The sequence below is a fragment of the Myxine glutinosa genome, chromosome 2 (assembly GCF_964187855.1).
Source record: "Myxine glutinosa chromosome 2, kmMyxGlut1.1, whole genome shotgun sequence".
Lineage (NCBI taxonomy): Eukaryota > Metazoa > Chordata > Myxini > Myxiniformes > Myxinidae > Myxine > Myxine glutinosa.
The window spans coordinates 216,050,235-216,065,683 of NC_136262.1; the positions used below are offsets into that span (position 1 = coordinate 216,050,235).

General features: G+C 46.9%; 1 protein-coding gene across 2 annotated transcripts in view; it reads left to right on the forward strand.

The window, feature by feature from the left end:
- Positions 1 to 15,449, forward strand: part of DCAF6 (DDB1 and CUL4 associated factor 6) — a 140,282-nt gene that overhangs the window by 3,563 nt on the left and 121,270 nt on the right. For both annotated transcript variants that reach the window (XM_068106285.2, XM_068106287.2), the window contains exon 2: positions 4,854 to 4,915. In XM_068106285.2, the coding sequence (XP_067962386.2) occupies positions 4,854 to 4,915 (62 nt within the window). The remainder of the gene's footprint in view (positions 1 to 4,853; positions 4,916 to 15,449) is intronic.

Sequence of the window (15,449 nt, forward strand, 5' to 3'; positions counted from 1 at the left end):
CTCTGAAAAGATCCAGCACAGCTGAAGCAATCACAGCAAAGATTACAGAACCCTTTTAAGAAAGGACTTTCCTTTGACCGTGAACCAATGAAATATTAATGCAGAAAATAAAAAAAGTTCTGAAATTGTATCCATTGACTCTCTCACCCCACTGTAGGTGTTCATGCACGTTGTATTATCTAACGGAAATAGTTTGATTGTTTTTTTCATGTTTGAAACCTCTAGAATATATACTTGTACATTTCAAATAAGCCACAAATGGGTTTTATAGATTCATCGTTTATGCCATTCCGACACATTTCTGAGCTTTTCACTATTCGGAAGGTCCTTCTCAAGAGGCCATGAATAATTCTGGCCATATTGTGGGAGGGCTTTTTTGTCAATGTGAATGAGTATTTTGTCTTGCGATACTTTAGCAAATCGTGCAGCATGGTAGTTACAAGCGAGTGTCGCTTTGAGTAGGAAGCATTCAAGACACTTTTGCTTTATTTTATGCAATAATAATTTCTTAATAAGGGTTATAATTTAGCAGTTGTGCAGGCTTCTGGGTATGAATCCTGTATCCTTGGGGCCTTGTTGATGAGGTTGCTCATGGTGTACAGCACCTGGTAGGAGTTGGAGCACAAAATGTCAGAGTGGAATGCAATGGCTGGCAGTACAATTGCACCACTGATTCCACTATATCAGAGAAAGTATCCAAATCAATAAGGAAGTTGTGTGGAAAACAAATTTTGCAATTATAATTACATCACTTAGTTTCTAGCTTGCCAAATCAACTTTAGTTTAGCTCATGACATGCTCGGGATATAAATGTCAAAATGCTCATATAGCAATTCCAAAATGGAGAATTGTTTTAAAATACTGGTTGTGGAATTGCACTGTACATCATGAACTCCATATGCCACTCTCCGTGTACTGCCCTTGCACCTCCAAAACCCCAGGAGTTCCTCTGGCTGCAACTTCCCCTCTGCTCCCACCTCATGTTTTTCTATGTGGTATACCATCCTCCCAACAGTGATGCCTCCATTTTCATGTCTCTCTCAGACGATATAGAGTTGGTCTCAGACGACAAATTTAACCACTCATCCCAAATCTCTCTTCCTCGTATGTGGTGATTTCAATTGTCATCATGCTAATTGGCTGGGTGTTGGTACCTCTCTCACCAGCCATGGCACTCTGCAAAGGATTTCTTTGACTCCATGGGACTGACTCGATCTGTGAATTTTCCTACCCGGATTTCTCACAATGGCAAATCTTCCCTTCAGGATTTGGTGATAATCAATTTTCCCACCAATGTATCTTGCTTGTCCTCTGCCCCAATTGGCTCATCTGGTCATGTGCTTGTGAAGGTCAACATCTCTCTGGCCATTCTCAAAGAACAGCCTCGGCTCCAGAATGTCTGGCAATTCGCTCAGCTAAATGGGCAGGTTCTGCAAGCAGCCAACGCACGACACGACTAGTCTCCTATATCTACCGCCCCTGATATTAATTCAGTCTGGGAATTCTTCCACGGAAACCTCTGTCAAATGCACAGATTAATCCCATCTCGTCTTTAATTATCTTGTTCATTCTCCTGCCCTAAACGTGACCAAGGGTTGGCGTCAGGAAGGGCATCCGGCCATAAAAACATTGCCTCAAACAGGGAACCATGATTGTCATGGGGCCCGCAAGGCTAACCCTCGCTCTAGCGGGGAAAAATGGCCTTAAAACGATCATTCATTCATTCATTCTCCTGCCCTTGGTACTCTGAATCCTGTGGAGAGGCAGTTGCCTTAAAGTAACTTGCATTCTCCTCCTGGAAGGCAAATCCAATCAAAGGCAACCTAAGATCATTCCACATGCCCCACAATAAGTGTGTGTCTACTCTCAGGAGAACCAGAAAAGAACATCTGTCCAACCACAAGAATTAACTTTCAAACTCGTCTCCCTCCTCTAAAACCCAGTGACACCTTGTTAAGTCTGTCTCTGGTGTATGCTCCCCTTAGATGCCTTCCCTCACTTCAAATGGCATCACAGCCGACTCCGCTCATGAGAAGGCTAAATGCCTCAATTTTGTGTCTGCTTCAGAATCTTGTGCCCAAGCCCCTCCCTCTCCCCCCACCCCTCCCCAGTCGTACCCAACAGCTCCTGGATTCTGTGTCTTTTGCACCTGAGAAGGTGGAAAAGTTTCTGGCAACCTTCGACTGACTCTGCAACAGGATTGGACAACATCAGTTCATGTGTCCTAAAAACCTGCTCCTGCACAACTTCTCTCTGCCCTTTTTCACCCTGTCATTTACCATCGGTCATCTTCCATCTGCTTGGAAAACAACCAACATCACAGCATTACATAAAAAGGTGCAAAAACCTATCCCCTCAACTACAGCCCAATTAGCTTACTTCCAATCATCAGCAAGGTCATGGAATCCATCATCGCAGTTGACATTCCTTTTTTCCAACAACCTCATCTTAGATCATCAATTCAGATTCAGACCTGGTCACTCTAACTTGATGATGCTGCTTCTACTCTCCCAACAATGGATAGAAGCCCTCAATATCAGACATGAGATCAGGGCCGTCTCTCTCGACATATCTTGAGCATTCGATACAATCTGTCACCCTGCCTTGCTCTATACTGTCTGCCTATGGAATCCAAGTCAAACTCCACTCTTGGATTACTGACTTGGAATCTACTCTCATAGCCAAAGTGTGGCTTTCAACGGAATCCTTTCCTCTCCTCTCCCTGTCAAGGATGGAGTTCCCCAGGCAGTAGTCCAGGCCCCATCCTATTCCTAATCTTCATCAATGATCTCTGACTCTCTGGAAAATCCTTTATCACTTCGCTAATGATTCCACCCTCTGCCATGACATCCCTCATCCTTCAGACAAACAAGCAGCAGCTCATTTCCTCTCTTCAGACCTTGAAAAGAAATCACAAACTGGTCAAACACTTGGAATATGTCTGTTAACCTGGAGAAATCCCACACACTCACTCTTTATCTCTTTGAAAGGACTGTTCCGAAAACCCTCCCACATACTTTCTCAACAACTTTCTCAAAGAGGCTCAGTCATTCAAACTATTGGGTTTCACTCTCAGCCATGATCTCTCTTGAGCAGTCCACATTTTAAAGTAGGCCTCCAAAGCCAGATGCCAACAAAATAAAGCCAGATCTTCCGTCATGCAAAGTCCTTCCTTGGCACACCTGGGCTCCTATCCACCCACAAGGTTTTCATCCATAGCTTGAGGGAGTAATGTTAGTCACTCTGAACTGGCTCTTCTGCCTCACACCTTGCTCAGTTTGATTATGTGGAAACCAAGGCTTTCAAGATCATTGGAATCTCTCGTGATGAAACGAGGTCCATGGCCCTATTACTCCACCATCGTCGACAGGTCGTTTGTCTCCCGTTTCCCGTCTTTCTTCACCACCTCTATCGTCTTGCATCTTCTGCCCTCTTTGTGCTTTGCCTTTCCTTCCCCCCACCCCCAACCCCATCCCCCCCACCCTACCTTCCCCACCAAGTATCCGTAGGATGCACGCTGTCCACCAGCAACCCTCGCCTAGTGAAACTGCCTAAATCCAGAACCACTGCTCATTTCCACCCATTTGTTCCTTTATTGTCTTCTTCTTCTTTTTTTTAGTCTTTTGTAGAATGGAACCAAATTCCACATGGTCTTCAATCGCATTCTTCCCTCCAGGTCTTCAAGATAGCTGTTCACTACCATCTCAAATCATACCCTATCCAAAACCATGATATTTTCTACACTTGTTAATCCAAACCCCCCCCCCACCCTCCCAAAATTTTGCTTCTGTATCCATCTTGCCCACCCATGCGTTCTCCCCTACACCTCATTGTTACCTGCATCCCTTGTTTGTCAGTCTCCATCTACTTTCTCCCTTCGCCCTGCTGTTGGCATTTCCCTCTTTTCCTGCTGTTCCTTTTGTTATGTTGTGTCATGATCCGTTCTGTGTTCTATCTCTTCCATGAGCCATGACCGTATCCCAAAAAATTGCCATCCCTTGTAAATATCAATAATTGGTACACAACACTACAGAGTCGTATGGCCTTCTGCTCCTCTGCTTGGTAATAGCACAATGCGTTTCAAGTCAGAAATGCACGGTGACAACCAATGAAACGTGACACCAGTAGTAACAAAAATATCTCCGTTGGGATACTGTTGCTATGCCGTTTCAAAAATGGCAAGAACCTGCTGTGTCTGTTTTCTCGGAGTAACCTTTTAAAATTCATCGCAAAGGAATATGATCTCTGTGATGCGTCCAGCAATATATGCCATTCAATGGTCTTGTAATGAATTGCTTCTGCAACTTAAACTTTAAATTCTGCTTTAATTGATGTTAACGACCCTGTGTTAATAAGCCACTTGTTTCGTGGTCTCTTTTACTTGGCAACATTCATACATAATAGAAGTTGTACTGTGTGGGTCTTAACAGTATTTATGGATGCAATAAATCTTTTATTACATTGAGAAAGTGTCCCATAATGGACTGTGCCATTTCAGAAACGCCATTAAGCTAATTGACCCATCCGCTAGCACTTGTTTGGTCGGCGGAGTCATGTTATGCCTCCACCCAGGCCAGATTCCAAACGTATTCCCTCACTCCCAATGAGAAGGCAATGGCCAAACACCCGGCATATTCCCTGCCAAGAAACTGCTTCAGCAGCACCGATTTTTTGGTCTCGAATTACGTTGTGTGGATGTATTGAATCTTAGAGTTATTCACGTGCTGCTGAAGAGGAAGGTTTTTTTTTTGTTTTTAGTGGAGCATTAAGTAATTAAAGTTCAACATTATATGTAGCTACTGTAGTTATAACAATGTCAACTTTTATCGTGTTTGCCACCTGTTATTCTGCAGGGCAAAGAGACTTTGTTCAGAGACTCACGCTGGAAAGGAAGATAAAGGTTCACAATGGTTGTGTGAGTTGCCATGCTCAAATTGATCAGATTTCCCCTTCTTGCAATATTTCGTTTTGCATATTTGTGTGCGTGGGTTTCAACAGTATCTATGTCGTTTGTTATTAATGAATCGGAGTCAAATACGATTTCTGTATGACGATCAAAAGTACCCCTTCCCCAGTGACTGGAAAAATGTAAGTTACTTTATCAATTTAAATTATTTCATGGACTTCAAAAGGTTATTATTTTGTATGCAGCCGATGGCTGCTGGTTGCATCATTGATGTGAGAGAGAGAGAGAGAGAGAGAGAGAGAGAGAGAGAGAGAGAGAGAGAGAGAGAGAGAGAGATAGATAGATAGATAGATAGATGAGAAGAGGGAGGGGGACAGGGAGACAGACAGAAATGTGTGTTTAAAAAAAAAGTATATATATACTGTCGGACCCTGCTATTCGCGTATTCGTGGGTGATAAAATGTGACCTGTTTCTCTATTCGTGGAAAAGTGTCCTGCTAATTCGCGATTTTGTTTTCCATTCACGGCCGTGTTCTGCGGAATAGCGGTTTTTTCCCCCCCTATTCGCGGCCGTGTTCCGAGAATTCGTGGTTTTTTCAGGAGCGGGATTTTCATCGACCTTCGCGGATTATCGTTGACATTCGCGGGATTTGCCTCGCCATTTGCGGGACTTTCATCGACCTTCATGGATTATTGTTGACATTCTCTGGATTTGCCTTACAATTCGCGGATTTTGCCTTGCCATTTGTGGTTTGGTCCTCTCTATTCATGGATTTTCGCGACTCGGGAACCTATCCCCCCTTTTTCCATTGAAACAATGCCCTGCTATTCGTGGTTTTACTATTCACGGATTTTCCAGGAACGTACGCCCCACAAATAGCAGGGTCTGAGGGTTATACATTTATATTCAATTACATATATATATATATATATATATATATATATATATATATATATATATATATATATATATATATATATATATACATATATATATATATATATATATATATACATATATATATATATATGTATATATATATATATATATATATATATATATATATATATATACAGTGGAACCTCGACTTACGAGTGCCCCAACTTACGAGTTTTTCGAGATACGAGCCGTCACTCTGGCAGTTTATTGCTTTGAGATGTGAGCCGAGATCCGAGTTACGAGCTTTCGCCACCCGGTCACGTGGTTATCTTGCCGTGCACGTACAGTATCTCTGTCGTAGTATAGCGCTGCATTTTAGATTTCGCATTTCGGTTATTTTGAGTTTACGCCGCCAGGTGGGCTCCGGTCACGTGGTTATCTTGCCGTGCACGTACAGTATCTCTGTCGTATAGCGCTAATGATATATAACGCCGCCGATAATGATATGATAATAATTTATGATAATAATCTATGCAGCACGACGTGGTCCTCACGTCACACAAGGCGCCTTTGCCGGCGCAAAACGGCTCTCTCAGGGTCAAACTCGGTATCGTTTTGAGCGCACGGTTCAGACCTTCAAGAAAAAGTTTATTTTGTAAAAATCGAGCCACGCGTTCAAAAGATATGACCGGTTTTGTTCGCCGGCACGTCGGCGCTCGAATCGAATCGAGTTAAAACGAACACTGCCGTTGTCGGGTCCGTCTGAGACAACCACCGGGCCTAGAACGCTGGGACCGGTCTCGTTGGATAGGCCTGGATCAGATCTCGAAACGCTGGAAGCTGCACCTCTCTGTGATAATCTTGTGGACCATGACAAGAGAGCGTGCGACACGTGGTTATCATGCCGTGCAAGTACAGTATCTCTGCCGTCAACTTGTTCAGAGTGCCGGCGATAGCTCGCCTTCTCTTTGTGGAAAACACGGTGAGATCCTTAACATCCAACAACTAATGGGACGCAAACGGGGCGCCCAGTTTAGCGGTACACCCATTGATGAATCACCCTGCCTGTGATTCACCCATGACAGGTTATAGCTGGCTCGGGATTCAAACCCAGGCTGGACAGTTTAGACTTTAGAGTCAAGTGTGCGTACCTCCAGTCCAGGCCATCCTGCCAACTTGTATGCTGCATACAGGTGAAATATAAAGCGCGAGATATTTTTATATATACTGTATATTTAAAAAAAAATTGGTGTGGTTTTTGGCGGGCTGGAACGGATTAATAGCATTTCAATGCATTTCAATGGGGAAATTTGATTTGAGATACGAGCAATTTGACTTACGAGCTCGGTCACGGAACGGATTAAACTCGTAAGTCAAGGTTCCACTGTATATATATATACTCTGTGGTATAGTTTTTGGTATAGTTTAAGTAGTGACAAAACCGATATATATATATATATATATATATATATTTATATATATACATATATATATATATATATATATATATATATATATATATATATACACACACATTTATATATACACACACATTTATATATACACACACATTTATATATACACACACATTTATATATACACACACATTTATATATACACACACATTTATATATATATATATATTGTTGCGGTTTTAGAACCCCCACTTGTGTAAATACTTGTAAATAATTCTCATCGTTAAAAGGTCGAAGGTAGCACCCATAGTTAGTCCATATGCAACACGTAGGCCACCATAGGAACTTTAGTTATTTCATTATTATGTGTTTCAGATAAGGCCATGTTCCCAATAGTTGAATCTGCTTTGCATCAATTAAATAAGAATAGGTCCCAATCCATTCCGACCATTTTGCCAACCTCACTCTCCCAATTATATTACGCGCCTCTGCTTGCCAGCAGCGTTCGCTGCGTTGAGCTGAAGTTTGCTAAAACAAACGCCATTAACCACGCGGTCAAGCTCGAGGAAGAAGGGGGCAGAGCGCCGGGAACAAGGTGTGGCTTGTCAACGAGCCGTCAAAGGCGGAGCCGGTAAGCCCGTACCAGCCAACCAGGGCTGAGGTGAGCTCGCTGGCGGGCGTGGTTTCCAAGCGCGCGGATTGATCTTTAAGCGCGTTATATAAGCGCGAGCACGAAGCCCTTTTACGGACTGCGCTGGGGGACTCCTTTGTGCACGGACTCGCTGGGGAACGTGCACTGCGCACGGGCTGCGCAGGGGACCATCGTGATTACGGGACTTCATTCGGCGGGCTCCTTTTGCACGGACTGCGCGAGGAGTTATTGAGCGGCGCTGATTGCCCTTTGATATGAACTGCCCTTTTTGATACGAACATTGATCGGGAGAGAGGGAGCATTTGGCACGAAATACGTTTATTACGTACGCCGCATCCCAGTCCCCCCCGAAATATGTAACGTCCGTTCGCGGTCGACGACACGCGGCGCGCTGCCGGCCTGCTGCCTTTGTCCATCACCACCATGGCACAAGTCGGGACCGGACGAGGAGCCTGGACCTTCCCCCCCCCCCCCCCCCCACCCTACCAGCTACCATCCCGTGTGAGTGTGTCTGTTTGTCCGGGGTTGTAAGTTAAGACTGTATATGTAAGCCTGCCCTGTGTCCTGCTTCTTCTTCTTCTTCTTCTTCTCTTCTTCCTTGTATATTCCTTTCGTTTCCTCTTTGGTTTTGTACATAATTAATAAACCACACTTTGTTCTTCCTTTACTCTGGTTTCCTCTCCATCCGCTCGTTTTAGTCTTTTCCCAATTGAGTACCTGTGGCACGATAGGAACCGCTCAGAATCGGGTTTCGTTCTTGTTAACGGCCTGGGTCATGGCTCGCTTCGCTCGGCGTGTCCATTACCGCCGCGGCTCGGGCGGGGCTCATTTCCTCACTTCGCGGAAGGCGCTGGTAATTAGGTAATAGGAACAATTTGGCCTACCACCCTATTCAGCGCTGACCGGAAGTGACATAATAACTCCAGGACTCGGGACGGCCAGCTTAAAGGACAAGGGGATTAACCCCCCTCCCCTTGATAAGGGGAGTGCCGACCCCCGAATCCGCAACAATTGGTGTCTGGGAGTGGGATTGGACCCGAACCAAATTTTCTACCATCTGGAAAAAAGAAAAAAAAATTGGTCAAAAATTACGAGCGGCCGAAATTTTATTATAACATCTAAATTGGATCGTGCCATGGATAATCAAGGTGATTGGATGCCGGTGGAGGAGAATGAGGGGGTAGAAGAAGAGGTAGAGTCAACCCAGGACCCCAGGGAGGAAGTGGGAGAAATGGAGGAGAATGAAGAAGGTACGATAGCGGGGGTTGCAGGCGCACAAAATGGCGGCGCCTCGCACATGGCGGCAGGGGCCGTGCCCGCTGCGCAAATGGGGGTGGGCGACATGCAAGCCTTCATGGCGCAAATCAGGGCATGCTTCGTGGTGCAAAGTAAAGAAATAGATGAAAAGATGGACAAATCCACCAGGGAAATGAATAAATGGGGAAACCAAATTGAGGAAATGAGAAATGAAGTGGGAAACCAAATTGGCGGATTTAAAAATGATTTGGGAAGCCAAATTGGGTGATTGAGTAAGGAGATGGGAGAAATGAGGGCCGATAGTGAGGGAATGGAAAATAGAATGAGGGAGCAATTGGGAGATCAAATTGGGGGGTTAGAAAGTAAATTTGGGGGGTTATGAAGCAAATTGGGGGGATTCGGAAGCAGATTAGAGGGCCAGTTGGAGGACGTAAATGGCCAAGCCCGGGAAATAAATGAGGGGTTGGTGAGGGACAAAGCCAAGTATGAAATAAGAGCATTTGAGAGGGACGGAGACCACGAGTTGAGCGGGAGGAGCGCAGTCGTATGCGACGAGGTAACGCGGCTAGAGGAGCGCGAGTTGAGCGAAGCTGAGCAAGGCATGGTCACGTGGCCTGGGGTAGAAATCGCGACCAGGGGTATGGGGAAGCCGGCGACCGCCGAAGTAGAGGAAATGTTACGTGCGCCGGCGGTCGTCGAGCTTAAGGAGAAAATCGAACCAATAGTGGAAATTGGAATTCAAGAGACGGCAGGCATAGAGATTAAATCAGAGATTGGGATGGAATGCACACAAAGTCTGGATTCGCATCGTGATGCTGTACTTATTAACCGCAATGAAAGTTTGCAGGTGGTGGAGCGAAGAAGAGGAAGCGCCAAGGTAAGCCGGCTGTATATGGTGCTAAGAGATTTGGCGCAAAAGTGTTTAGCGCGAGAGGATTTTTCGCGCGCTTGGGATCCAGACGTCACCCGGGCGTTCGTGGAAGGTCCATGGTGCACTGTGTGAGAGAGAATGGCGCGTGTGTGCGAATGGCGCCAGAGCGCGAGTGCATTACAGAGTGTGAAAGGGAAAGCGAATGCACGACGGAGTGTATGTGTGGGAGTGAGAGTGAGAAGTGCGATACAGCAAGTGAGATGGATGAGGAGCGTGTGCGAGAATGCACACCTGGGATGGATGAGGAGCGTGTGCGAGGATGCACACCTGAGTTGGTTGTAGGGAGTGTGCGGGAGAGCACACCAGAGCGCGTTATTGGGTGGATGCAGAAGTGCACACCCATGGGTAGGTGTGCGCTGAATGGGTGGATGCAAGAGTGCACCCCCATGAGTGGTACGGAGTATGTACCGAGGGAGAGTGCGCCAGGGTGTGCGCATGATAGGTGTGTAATGGAGTGTGTGAGTGTGCCTGGGTGGTGTGCATGAGAGAGTGCAGTGACAGAATGCACGGAGTGTGTGGTATGTATGGGAGGCGCTGGAGCGCCGCGTTTTGTAAGTGTAGAAAGGAACGCGTGGTGTGAGCATGCGAGGGGAGCATCGACGTTAACCGGGGCAGCGATCAGTCCGACTTATAGCCGACGTGAGCTCTCGGGGCGTGGTGCGCTTTGTGTGCTGCGGGGGCCGGCCGGGATAGGTGCCACGTCACTCCTGCACGGAGTGCCGTGCAAGATTCGGGCCGGGCTCCGCCCTGCACGGTCGGTACTGCGCTTTGTTAGGCAAAGCGATCGGCCCGGTTCGAGGGGAAGGAGGAGGGTTCGGAGCGGTGCCTCCTTGTGGTGGTGGCGCTCCGGCAGGGCAAGGCTGGGCAATCGCGCTGGGGAGCGCAAGGCCCTGCGTAGGGATGGTGCTTGGAGCCTTGGCCCGACAAAACCTCCTCCCCAGAATCGTAAATGCCGGACGGACCCAACCAACAGGGGACTGACCATCTGCACGGATAGCCGGCTTTTCGAAGCCGGGCTGTGAACATGCATTTACCGCACGAGAGGCTCAGAATAGTGGACGGGAATAGTGATAGTAATGGCGAATGGTATACGGTGTAGAGGGATGGTAGATCAACCATCCCTCACATCGTATCCTTTGGGCAGAGGAGCTGTAGTTTTATTTGGGTTTGGCGGCGAGAGCTAGCCAGGGAGGGCTAGGTTATTGATAGAAACTAGAGATGACTATAGGTGACCAAGATTTAAGTAGTGACAATTGTACAGGTAGTGGGGACGTAGTCAGATTAGGTGGATGATAATGACGTGGGATGTGCAGTAGTATAAAGGGATGACGGGGAGCATGAGTTTTAGAGGGGAAATAGATAGCCAGATGATGCAGTGTGTTTGTGGTATAGTTTAAATGAGAGAATGAATGAGATTCCTTGAAGTGCTGGTGAGGAAATGAGGAATTGGAATGGAAGTTCCCGGTAGTGCTGAGCAAATGAGGCAATGCTCAGGAAGGATGTGTGTGTGTGCAAAAGTGGAATGAATGGTGTGGAGTGAGGAGTGTGGAATGAGGAGTGTGGAATACGTGGAGTGGAGTGTATGGTGTGAAGGAGTGGATGGGGGAAGGATAAACCCCTTCACGAGTACCCGGGGAGGGTAGTTTAAAAGTAGGTAGAGGAGTAGGTAAATTGTGGTTGGAGATTGACATCTGTGGTGCAGGTAGTAGGAAGAAGTGTTTTGTTTGGTGCATGAGTGGTATGGAATGGCTGGGCGTGTGGCCTGTTAGTGAGAATGGTTGGTTGGGCACTCTGCCACTGGTAGTCTGTCGGCCAGGTGAGGCCGCAGGTAGGCTCTGGGAGCCAATTAGAGTTCAATGGGGCCCGTGGATCCCAAGGAGAGGACCCGGGTAGCCCGATGCCAGAGGGGGCATTAGTGGTGTAAGGGAGCCAGAGGGCCTTCCCCAGGTTAGGTTAGTGAGGAGCTAGGTAAGCTCGGGTGGCAACTGCAGTGGCGGAGGTGTGCAGGTGAGCGGACCTGCTGGTGAGCCACACGACCCAGCCCTGAAATTGTGCAAGGGCACATAAGGAAAAACCGGGGGAGTGAGACCCCAAATTGGTGAGCACCACAGTATGTTCAATGGGAATTGGTTTTTAGAACCGCATAGTGTAATGATGACCAATGGATTGGTAGGGTGAGACCCCGGGTAGAGTAAAGAGTGTTAATGTCATTTAGAAGTATAGCTAGGATGAAAATCTCTTCGCACCATCCACATCCACTCGCCTAGGGTGATAAAACTCCACACCACATATTTTGGCAAACATTTGGAATGAAAGACGCATCTCGACGTGGGTGAGACATTGTTGAAATTCCATCTCTTCCTCCTTAGGAGGGATTGGGGATGAATTTGGCATTAGAGGGAATGGGAAAGACAAGACGGTAGCCACGGATTTGTGAGGTGTAAATTGTGTAAATACGGGTAAGGGCAAGGGTAGGGTAGGTGACATGGGGGGTGACGAACGGTTAGGGACGAGCTTTCTCATCTCGCTCTCCCGCGCCCTTCATGTCTGCTTTATCTTGTTTTGATGTGTACCCTTGCGCCCCTGCCCGCTGATCTGCTTGTCCTTCCTTCCCCACTCATGGACCCTTGTTATTTTGTGCCCGAGGGAAAATGTGCAGGTGCTGCAGTTGTGCGCCCGCACCCTTGCTGCCTGCCTGCCTGCCTGCACTGGTACACCACTTATGGACCACACGTTCTATGGCCTGGCACCACCATATGGACCACACGTTCTGTGGCCTGGCATTTGGCTGGAGCAGACCATCGCTGCCAGCAGCATCTTGTTTGCGGACCATGGTTTTAAGTGGCACCTATGCCCAGCGGTGGACCGCCTGAGTTGGCCCTGCTGGCCATAAATAAAAGACGGACACGGTTGGTGCAATTCTTTTTATTAAATAGGCAGCAAGCAAGAAGACAGCCAGAAGCATCGGCCCAGCAGCCAGCCCAGCAGAAAAGAAGAAGACACCATTTATTATTTTTTGAAATGTGTTTTGTGCATTTTCATGCTTTGGTGCATTTTCATGCTTGGTGCTTTTCCTGCATTTTTGTATTTCGGTGCTTGGATGGTGCTTTTGGTGCATTTTGTTTATTGGTGCATGTGGGTATGGTGTATCGGTGCAGTGCAGTGCAGTGATTTTCCTCTTTTCAAAAAGTTCTGCTTCTCTTCCCACAAAAGACAGGTCCTGGGTGACAGTTTGTAAATAACTGGTGTAAATAATGCTTGTAAATAAATAAATTAAATAAATTAAATAATAATGTAAAATTTACTGTAAATAATGCTCCCCACCGGCTAAATGTGTAGTTTCAAAATAATTCCGCAATTCGGTTAGTCTGTGGGCATGAGTCATTTAGATAGGATGCAACACAGCAGGTGGGACATATTTAGTGTTAAAACTGTCGCACTCAGGGTGAGGTTAAAAGTAGAGGGTAACCACACCTAAGTGTCACACTAAGTTAAAGTTGTTTCGGCCCGGGACGGGTCTGGAGGAAAGGAGGGTGGAGTGTTGCGGTTTTAAAACCCCCACTTGTGTAAATACTTGTAAATAATTCTCATCGTTAAAAGGTCAAAGGTAGCACCCATAGTTAGTCCATATGCAACACGTAGGCCACCATGGGAACTTTAGTTATTTCATTATTATGTGTTTCAGATAAGGCCGTGTTCCCAATAGTTGAATCTGCGTTGCATCAATTAAATAAGAATAGGTCCCAATCCATTCCGGCCATTTTGCCAACCTCTCTCTCCCAATTCTATTACGCGCCTCTGCTTGCCAGCAGCGTTCGCTGCGTTGAGCTGAAGTTTGCTCAAACAAAAGCCATTAACCACGCGGTCAAGCTCGAGGAACAAGGGGGCGAAGCGCCGGGAACAAGGTGTGGCTTGTCAACGTGCCGTCAAAGGCGGAGCCGGTAAGCCCTTACCAGCCAACCAGGGCTGAGGTGAGCTCGCTGGCGGGCGTGGTTTCCAAGCGCGCAGATTGATCTTTAAGCGCGTTATATGAGCGCGAAGCCCTTTTACGGACTGTGCTGGGGGACTCCTTTTTGCACGGACTCGCCGGGGAACACGGACTGCGCAGGGGACCATCGTGATTACGGGACTTCATTCGGCGGGCTCCTTTTTGCATGGACTGCGCGAGGAGTTATTGAGCGGCACTGATTGCCCTTTGATACGAACTGCCCTTTTTGATACGAACATTGATCGGGAGAGAGAGAGCGTTTGGCACGAAATACGTTTATTACGTACGCCGCATCCCAGTCCCCCCTGATATATGTAACGTCCGCTCGTGGTTGACGACACGCGGCGTGCTGCCGGCCTGCTGCCTTTGTCCATCACCACCACGGCACGAGTCGGGACCGGGACGAGGAGCCTGGACATCTGCCTGGACCTTCCCCCCCCCCCCCTACCAGCTACCATCCCATGTGAGTGTGTCTGTTTGTCCGGGGTTGTAAGTTAAGACTGTATAGGTAAGCCTGCCCTGTGTCCTGCTTCTTCTTCTTCTTCCTTGTATATTCCTTTCGTTTCCTCTTTGGTTTTGTACATAATTAATAAACCACACTTTGTTCTGCCTTTACTTTGGTTTCCTCTCCATCCGATCGTTTTAGTCTTTTCCCAATTGAGTACCTGTGGCACGATAGGAACCGCTCAGAATCGGGTTTAGCTCTTGTTAAAGGCCTGGGTCGTGGCTCGCTTCACTCAGCGTGTCCATTACCGCCGCGGCTCGGGCGGGGCTAATTTCCTCGCTTCCCGGAAGGCGCTGGTAATTAGGTAATAGGAACAATTTGGCCTACCACCCTATTCAGCGCTGACCAGAAGTGACGTAATAGCTCCAGGACTCGGGACGGTCAGCTTAAAGGACAAGGGGATTAACCCCCCCCCCCCTTGATAAGGGGAGCGCCGACCCCCGAATCCGCAACATATATATATATATATATATATATATATATATATATATACATACATATATATATATATACGTATATATATATATATACGTATATATATAGATATACGTATATATAGATATACGTATATATAGATATACGTATATATAGATATACGTATATAGATATATATATATAGATATATATTGTTGCGGTTTTGGAATAAAGGATAACCCCCTCGTAGGTAGATGCACCACAACATGCAGCCTCGCGATCGTATAGTTATTTCTTAGTAAATGTAAGGTAGTCTCCTTCCTGTGTTAGTTTTGCGTTGAGTGGGCCAGTGAGCTCAGGTGTTCTTTTGGCGCTGAAATGCCACGTGCTCGGCCTGAACAAGTCTGGCAAGGCCGAAGGGAGGAGCTGCAGGGCGAGTGGCCGGTAAGCGCGAGCCACCAATCAGAGCTCGAGGGGAGTGGCTCACCTCGGCGACGAGAG